This window comes from Sciurus carolinensis, chromosome 11, assembly GCF_902686445.1.
Source record: "Sciurus carolinensis chromosome 11, mSciCar1.2, whole genome shotgun sequence".
NCBI classification, from domain to species: Eukaryota; Metazoa; Chordata; class Mammalia; order Rodentia; family Sciuridae; genus Sciurus; species Sciurus carolinensis.
Genome location: NC_062223.1, coordinates 15,906,081 through 15,915,591, shown reverse-complemented (window position 1 = coordinate 15,915,591; position 9,511 = coordinate 15,906,081). Strand labels below are relative to the sequence as shown.

General features: G+C 37.5%; 1 protein-coding gene across 3 annotated transcripts in view; it reads right to left on the bottom strand.

Annotated features, from left to right (window-relative positions):
- Window positions 1–1,862: 1,862 nt before the first annotated feature.
- Window positions 1,863–9,511, bottom strand: part of LOC124958706 (glycine N-phenylacetyltransferase-like) — a 38,313-nt gene continuing 30,664 nt past the window's right edge. For 2 of the 3 annotated variants that reach the window (XM_047517059.1, XM_047517057.1), the window contains exons 4-6: window positions 6,681–6,807; window positions 5,570–5,741; window positions 1,863–3,958 (exon numbers count right to left, since the gene is read on the bottom strand). In XM_047517059.1, coding sequence (XP_047373015.1) covers window positions 3,556–3,958; window positions 5,570–5,741; window positions 6,681–6,807 — 702 coding nt within the window. In that variant the 3' untranslated portion in view covers window positions 1,863–3,555. The remainder of the gene's footprint in view (window positions 3,959–5,569; window positions 5,742–6,680; window positions 6,808–9,511) is intronic. The other variant, XM_047517058.1, reaches the window with a different exon arrangement.

Below are 9,511 nucleotides of genomic sequence, written 5' to 3'. Positions count from 1 at the left end.
CTCTTTGTTGTTTTTGTGGTTGTCATTGTTTGTCTTTTTTCTGGTACTGGGAATTGAACCCAGGGTTGTTTCACCACCAAGTCACATCTCCAACACTTTTTATTTTACTTTTTTAAACAGGGTCTCACTAAGTTGCTGAGGCTGGCCTTGAGATTGTAATCCTCCTGCCTCAGTCTCCTGAGTTGCTGGAATTACAGGTGTGCACCTCTGTGCCTGGCCCTAAATAATCAAAAACTTTAAAACACACCCACTATGTGCTGTTTGCAAGAGACACACTCAAGATTGAAGGACAGGGAAAGGATGACAAGAGATATTTCACACATAATGGTAACCAAAATAAATCAGGAATGGTAATACTTCTATCAGAAATTTTTAATGTCAAATTAAAACCCATCAGAAGAGAAACAGAAGAACATTGCATAATGATAAAAGGGTCAGTTCTGAAAGAAGAAATCACAATTATAAATTTATGTGCATGCAATACAGTACACTCGACAGTATGAAGTAAACATTGACCAGAGTGAAAGGAAGCATAAGTAGCAACACAAGAACATTGGGGAGTCTAAAGCTCCATTTCATGAATAGACAAAGCATGACACAGAAGATGAAGAAGGAAACAGCGGACTTGACCAGCCCTATGGACCATGTAAATAGGACTACATCAAACTCAATACTTTGTTTTTAAATTTTTTATTGGTGCCTTATCATTGTACCTAAGAGTAGAATTCATAATGACACATTTGTACTTACTGGTAACAGTTTAATTAATTTTAGTCCCTGGGACCTTCCCTTTCTCTCCCTCCTCCTTACCAGTGGTCCACTAACTCTGCTCTACTAAACTCCATTCTATTTCTTTTTCTTTCCACATTTCTATTGGTGCATTAATCCATTCGATTTTTATTCTTACTTTAATTAGTGAATTATAATTACGTATAAGCAGGATTCATCTATAGACAGCATAATTTGATAGATTTCATTCCCCAGTACTTCCCTATGCCTTTCCTTCCTCCCTCCCTCTCAATTCCCTTCCTCTACTCTGTTGGTCTCCTTTCTATTTTCATGAGATCTCTCTCTTTTATTCCTTTGTATGTCTCTCTTTCTCTTTCTCTCTCTCTCTCTCTCTCTCTCTCTCTCTCTCTCTCTCTCTCACACACACACACACACACACACACACACACACACACATACACACACATTTCTGAATATAAGAGAAAGCATTTGATGCCTAACTTTCTGTGTCTGGCTTATTTCACTTAGCATGATATTCTCCAGTTCCATCCATTTACCAGAAAACGACATCATTTCACTCTACTTCTCAGCTGAATAAAACTCCATTTTTTTTTTTGTGTGTGTGTGTGTGTGTGTGTGTGTGTGTGTGTGACAGTCTCTTCATCCATTCATTTGTTGATGGGAACCTAAACTGGTTCCATAACTTGGCTATTGTGAATTGTGCTGTAATTAACATTGATTTGCCTGTATTACTAAGTGTGCTGACTTTAGTTCTTTTGGATAAATACCAAGGAGTAGGATAGCTGGGTCATATGGTAGTTCATTCGTAGTCTTTTGAGTAATTTCATACTGCTTTCCAAAGTGTTTGTATAATTTACAAACACTAACTAACAATGTATAAGTGTACCTTTACCCTCACATCTTTGCCAGCATTTATTGTTTTTGCATCCTTGATAATTCCCATTCTAACTGGAATGAGATTCAATTTCAGTGTAGTTTTTTTTGCGTTTCCCTGATTGCTAAGGATGTTGAAAATTTTTTCATGTATTTGTTGACTATTTGCATTTCTTCTTTTGGAAAGTGTCTGTTAGTTCATTTGCCCATTTATTGATTGGGTTATTTAGTGTGTTTGTGTGTGTGTATGTGTGTATGTGTGTGTGTGTAAGTTTTTCAAATTTGTTCTAGATATTAATCCCCTGTTGGAAGAACAGCTGGCGAAGACTTTCATTCTGTAGTCTCTCTTCATATTTTTAATTGTTTTCTTTGCTGCAAAGAAGCATTTTGATTTGATACCATCCTACTTACTGATTCTTGATTTTATTCCTTTAGTTTTAGGGGTCTTGTTAAGAAAGTTGGTGCCTGTGCCAATGTATTAGAATGTTAACTCTATGTTTTCTTTTAGCAGTTGTAATGTAGATTGGTATAACTGTTATGGAAAAATTGCATGGATATTTTCAAAGAAATATAATTACCATGTGACCCAGAAATCCCTCTTTTGGCCATATACTCAAAGGAAATTTAATCACACTTCAGAAAGACTCTACACTTCCATGTTCATTGCAGGATTATTCCCAATGTCCCAGACACAGAAGCAATACTAAATGTCCACTGATATACAAATAGAAGAAAGAAACTACAGTGTGTATGTATGTATATATAATATGCACACATATAAACATATATGTATATGTATAATGGAATATTATTCAGTCTTAAAAATGAACAAGATCCTAACATTTGTCATGACAAGAATGAATCTAGATGACATTATATTAAGTGAAAGAATCCAGAGAAAAAAATATTATATGCAGCTTGAATATGTGGAATCATAAAATAAAAGTCAAATACATGGAGATAGAGAGATAAATAGTGGTTACTAGAAGTGGGGAAAGGAGAGGAGATGTAAGTCAGGAATAAAAAAAAAATAGCACACTTGTAGAGTGAATAGGTCTAGAGGTCTCATGTACAGCCCGAAGACTCTAAGTAATAAAATTGTACTGTGTGAGATTCATGCTCAATGGGATTTTAGTTGCTCTTGCCACTCACACACAGAAAACAGGTAACTATGCAAGACGATGTTCCTGTTAATTTGTTTGGCTACAGTAAATCTTATTATCTATGTGTATTCCAAACCATCATTAAATATACACAATAAAATACACTGTGAAAAATGAGTCTCCCAGCTACTGTCTCCACCCATTTTATATATTTGTTTTTATACTAGTTAACATGGTTGTCAGAGATCAAAGAGTAACCCATGAAAGAATCACTTCAAAATATCTACTAAAGAGAAAGAATGCATTTTGGCCACTAAATAAAGGAGTCATAGAAGAAGAGGGGGGGAAAAAAAAAACATACTCTTCTTCAGACAGCACAACCTGGCAAAACTGGCAGGATCCGACCATTGGCAACAGTCCACATGTGAGACAGGTCAGGAGTCCAAGGAGAAGCAGTGGGGCATTGGGCTGCTGAATTAAGTGTCACTGAGGGTCTGGGAATGGAACTCAGAGGTGGAGAACTTGCCTAGAACATGAGGCCCTGGGCTCAATCCCCAGCACCACAGGGGAAAAAAAGAAAGAAAAGGGAAAGTTGTCGCTGAAATTCAGGAGTTCAGGAAATTGAACCAGGCCAGAGAGGTCTGGCCATACCAGGCCTGCTGGATCTGAAGGGTAATTTGAGTGCAGGGACCATGGTGGTCCTGCTGGGTCCCCAGAGCCCAGCAGTGTCCACTCCTTTACTCTGGTCACATTTGTTCTTTCTCTCTCTCTCTCCTCTTGTCCAGCCGAATCACAACCACCCAACACTATCTTGTGTGCGGGGCCGGCTTCACAGAGGCACACAGTTCCACTGGTTCCAGTCACAGGGCATGGGGACATGATGCAGACTTTGACTCATTTTCTGTATGACTTTGTTGGCTCTGTCTGTGTGGTTATACACGGGGAAGCCAAGTTTCTCTTGAGCCTGGGTCTGAGTAGATATCACACAGGAGACAAGGCCTTGGGCCCGGTACTCGGGCACAGTGGCTGCCATTCTCATCTCGCCTGTCTGGTCCATTAGGGCCCATGACACGGGGGTCCCTTCAGGCCCCAGAAGACAGGAGCTGGGGAAGGCCAGAATACAGCGTTCAATGAATCTCTGGCTTCTCTCATTGCCACCAAAATGCCAGAATTTATTCACCAAGGCAGCATGGGTCACATCTAGCGATGAGAGTTTAAACATCTCTTGGTTCCTGTTGAGAAAAAGGGAAAAGAACAGCCCATAATATGGTGCATACTGAAGGCATTTTATTTATTTTCCTACGATTATACTGAGAGGCATGTATGAACACAGGTAATGGTATAGCCTCAGCTGGGTTCATAATCTGACTGTGTGATCTCAGGCAGGTAATGTAATGTTTCTCTGCCTCCATTGCTTATTGCATAAATTGGGGATATTAATTCGAAAGACAGAAATGAATTCCATGCCATAATATACTAAAGAACTCCACAGAAACTAAGTATTGTTCTTAACTTTGCTGTGATTCTCCACACAAGATAAAACTGATGATTTCATCCCTCTTTTGCAGATAATAAAAGTGGGTAAACAAAAACCAAGTACATAGAAAAATCACATTCTAGCAAGCAGTAAAGCTTAGAATCTGAGAATGTGTGTATTCACGAGTCCTTGACCACCATGTTGAACACATGGGAAAGTTGGAGTCCCAGGAGGGACAGAAATATGGACTACAGATGGTTCACGTTATGGAATACTGAAGTCTGAAGATTGCTTTGGTAGAGGAAAGGGGCTTTGAGAGTCCCTTTGCAAGATCCCACTATGTGGGACTAGGAGATCTAAACTCAAACCATAGTTATGGCCATCGCCATCCATGAAGCCAGATCATGGTTAGCACCTGCTCTCTGTTGAAAAAATAGGAATGATGTCTCCTACCCTGACTACCTCACAGGGTGTGTAAGAGGATCCTGTGAGGCTCTGTCTGGACCAGGAGGTGCTCTGTAGGCTTCAATTCACTTTGCAATGTGAATCTAGCTCTTCTGGGCACATTATCACCCCAATGGCAACAACATTGATCATCTACAGATAGAATTCCAATCAATGGGTTCTACTACATATTACACTGGAAATTAATGGGGAGGATATATGATTATTTCAAGTTCTTTATATTGGAAAACATTGTGAAATGAATTCATAAAGGCATATCTATTAAGATCCTACTATGTGCCAAGCATTATACTACTATAAAGAATCTATTAGTAAATGATGTAGAGAATATTCCTGTTCTTGTGAGATTTTTAAATGGGTGCAGGAAGGCTTCAAACAACAAACAGGTAAATAAATACACAATAAGCTGTTGTACAGTAATAATAAATATGATAAAGTTAAAATTGGATTTCATCATGAAGAATTATGGCAGGGGTAATAGATTTACCTGTGGTGCTCTCAAAAACTGTCACAGGAAATAAAATTTTAGAGTATGAGTAGCAATAACAAAAAGAGAAAATAAGTGGAGATCCAAGAGAAGGACGTTTTAGACAAGAAAAGACCAAGTTTGATGATGCAAAGGCAGGAGCAAGCACATGAGGTCAAGGAGCAGAAGGACAGCCAGAGATGCTGAGTGAGTAACAGGGCCAAGGTGACCTCCAGGAACTGAGGGTGCAGGTCTTGTGGGGTTCATAGAAGAGTTTGCACTTGTTCAAGGTGAGGTGAGAAATGGTGACTTTTAGGCAGGTCATCACCCAGGAGAGGGAGTCTGGGAGGTAAGGGTGAACATAGGGAGAGAGGTTGGGAAGTTACTCTAGTGACACGTGAGCCCTGCAGAGAGAGCATCTTTCATCACACTCACATGACCCGGGGTGCCCTGGATTCAGAACGTAAGTTCCTTGTATCCAGCAGGAAAGGCACCAGTTTCTTTGCTGTCTGAGGCATCATGTAGAGAATGCATTGTGTTTTCTTGACCTGGACTGATTTAGCAGCTGCAAGACTTTGTATCACCTTATCCAAGCTGGACTGTGAACCTAGAAGGGAGTAAATAAGGAGAGAAGTCACTGCATGGAAGGGACAAGAAGGGGCCCAACGGAAGCATGCAGGACTTAGAGTGAGTCACTCTTGCTTCTGGAATTGCCACCAACAGTGTGATGTGGCCAAGTGACTCCCTGGGACAGGTTTCTCTTATGCAAAAATAGTACTGGAAATGCTGATGGTATCACTCTGAAATCAAAGACGGGGGTATCTAACTCATAGTAGCCTATCCTATGTATTAGATACCTATAGATACTAAAATATTTACTGTGCAGGAGACTGAACCCAGGGCCTCACTTATGCTAGACAGATTCTCTAGCACTGAGCTACACTCCCATCCTGTAGTAGCCTATCTTGCCCAGGTATTGGCCTTATAGTTCATTTAATCCTTACACTGACTCTGTCTATGTTTTAGTTTCCTCATTTTTACTTAGAGGAAACTGGCAATAGGTACATTACATCACCTTACAGATCACAAAGCAGGAGGCGAGCAAGGGGGCACCCTTTGGAGACTGACTCTACCGGGCATGTTCATAACCATAGAAGGTGTCCTTCTTGGTGACTTGGGGGTTGCTCTGTGACACTAGCAGCTATCAATCTTATTCCAGGAAGGGAAGACATGAGGGCAACCTCTGCTCTCACACCCAACAGCCTGAGGGATGCTGAATATGTTTGCAGAATATATTTTGAATCTTCAGCTTACTAGGAATTACCTTGCTCAGACTTCCTAATAACAACCACGGAGTGCACAATGTTTGAATTCTACTCCCCTGCACAGTTGGTGACAGTCAATACAAGCAGTGGACACTAGGTTGAGATTCTGAGGCTTGGGGGAAGGAGGTAAGGGTTGTATGGGAATGTACTCAGGGTGGAAAGTGGCCCTACAGAGGTAGACATGGGGGTCTGACAGCCAGCACACACCCTAGCCCCCTTACTTTGGATCTGCAAATGTTGTTTCCAATTGATGACATCTGATAAGGCAAGGGATTCTTGACAGCTCTTGAGATCCTTAGAATAGATTTGGTATGCATTGGTGTAGTGATCAAGGTCATCTATCATCTCCTGTTTGGTTAAGCAACAAGGAATAAGTCAAGTTGCTTATACAAAGAGATTTCAATATTTTTTTCTAACATTTCCTTATACTGTTACAATACACAGTTAAATACGATATTTTCTTCACATATTATCACAACTCCTGAATCCTTAAATCAGGAAACCAAGTCAAGGACTCCATTCAACTTATATTAAAAAGAAAACATTGGTGAACCAAATGTGTGTCCCATTACAATTTCAAATCAACCAAAGATACACTAAAGAAGTACTTTTCCTTCATTTTGTATTCCTCAAGAGAAATGAAAAGTGATATCATTAAATCAAGCTCCAGTTGCAAGAACAAATCTCACTCTTTTAAATAGTCTCAGAACAAAAGCATTTTGAACTTATTAAATATATACGGTAAAAGTATACAGAATGAAGACCCATGATATCTCTAAAACATAAACACCAAAACACTATCGTTAATGAAAATAATTTGTATTCCTAGCAAAATCAAAACGCGAATCTTGTTCACAAAGTCCTTCTCAAAGTTAGTAAATTAAAGTGGGGATAATTTGAAACTGAAGGAAGGGTCCAGATGACTAATACCCAGGTAGCAAAGAATAGCAGCAAATTTTGCATGGAAATGCATTCACAACTCAGCAATAATATCACTAACGGTCAGTGTTTTTATATAACATTCAGAAGGGAAACATGCTTTCATTTTTAGATTTTAGTTATGAATTTAAATTTATTTTTGTATTCTGTTATTTCTGTTTTTTATAAAAAATTTTATTGCATATATTTAACAACATATTATTAGATACATATAAATATTAAAATATTTACTTAAGCAAATTAGCAGACCCGAAGTCTCTCATAGTTACCATTTTTTCTTTGTTTTTGTGGGAATAACAGGTAGAATTTACTAATTTAGTAGGACAAAAATTAACATTTCATTACTGTGGCCTTTACTATCCATTAAAAGGTTAGACTTCTTCATTATTTATATCTGCTATTTAGATTCCTCTAGTCGATATCTTCTTGTCTCCCCTGCATACCCATACTTTATACCTGGTTCATCACTGTTTTATTCTCTATGTAATGTGGATGTTTAAAAGATTCATATATAAGTAAGACTGTGCAAAATTTTTCTTTCTGTGTTTGGTTTATTTCACTTAGCATATGTTGTATGGATTCATTCATTTTATGAAAACTGGTAGTATCTCCTTTTTTTCATTAGTGCATTATTTATATGTAATAGTGGGATTCACGTTGACATAATTATACAAGCACAGAATATAATTTGCTCTAATTCAGTCCCCAGTACTTCCCCTTTCCCTCCCCTCTTCTCTCATCTGTTCCTTTTTCTCTACACTACTGGTCTTTCTTCTATTTATTCATAGTTTTTCTTTAATTAGTTCATTATAGAACCACAAAAACCAATGAAACCAATGGTTAGTTTATCAATCTTGTTAAAAGCACCAACTCTTTGCTTCATTGACCCTTTGTGTCTTTTTAATTCTCAAATTTATTAATTTTTGCTCTGATCTTAATTATTACCTGTATTCTATTGATTTTGGTATAGTTCGTTCTTCTTTTTCTGAGACCATGAGGTGAAATGTTATATTATTCATTGCTTTCTTCCTATTTTTTAATGTAGGAACTCAGAGCTATAAAGTTTTCTTTTGGAACTGCTTTCCTACTCTCCCAGATATTTTGATATGTTGTATCTCTATTTTCATTTGTTTCTAAGAAATTTTTTTCTCTCCTGATTTCTTCTGCAGTCCATTCCTCATTTAAAAGTGTATTGTTTAATCTCCAGGTGTTAGAGTGATTTGGTTTTTATCTTATTTTTTATTTCTAATTTCATTCCATTATGATCTGATAGGATGCAAAAACTTATCTCTATTTTTTTGCTTGTTAGACTTGTTTTATACCATCAAATATGAAATCTTTTAGAGAAATTTCCATGTGTTGCAGAGAAGGAAATTAATTCAGTTGTCTATGGATGAAATATTCTATAAATATCTGTTTTTGATAAATGGTATTTTTTAGTTCTGAAGAGTCTTGACTTAGTTCCTCTCTGGATGACCTATGTAAAGATGAGAGAGGTGTGTTTAAATCACCCAATATAATTATAATGTGGTCTATCTGGTTCTTTATACTGAGCAGGGTTTGTTTTATGTATGTAGGTTCACAGTTGCTTGAGGAATAAATATTTGCAACCATTATTTCTTATTGTTGGATGATTCCCTTAACTAGTATGAAGTGACCTTCTTTGTCTCTTCTGATTAATTTTGGTTTGAATTCTACTTTTGCTGATCTGATTGTTTTCTATTTCCATTTGTATGCTATGTCTTTTCTCATCCTTTCACCTTCAGTCTGTGGGTGTCTGCCTATAAGGTGAGTCTCTTACAAATACCATATGGTCTGGTCTTGTTCTTTAATCCAATCTGTCAATCTATGTCTTTTGATTGGAGAATTTAGACCATTTACATTCAATATTATTTTAGAGAGATACTTTTTATGTTCTGCCATTTTGACTTATTTCTAATGATTAATTCAGACTTGATTTCACTTAAATTGACAATTCTATTGTTATTCATCCCTATGCTTGCTTTCATTTTTATGTTTTATTTCTTCTTCGTGAAATATTTCACTGAGTATAGTTGTGAGAATAATTTTGCTGGATATAGTAATGTTGGTTGGCATCCACCTTTCTTTCAGG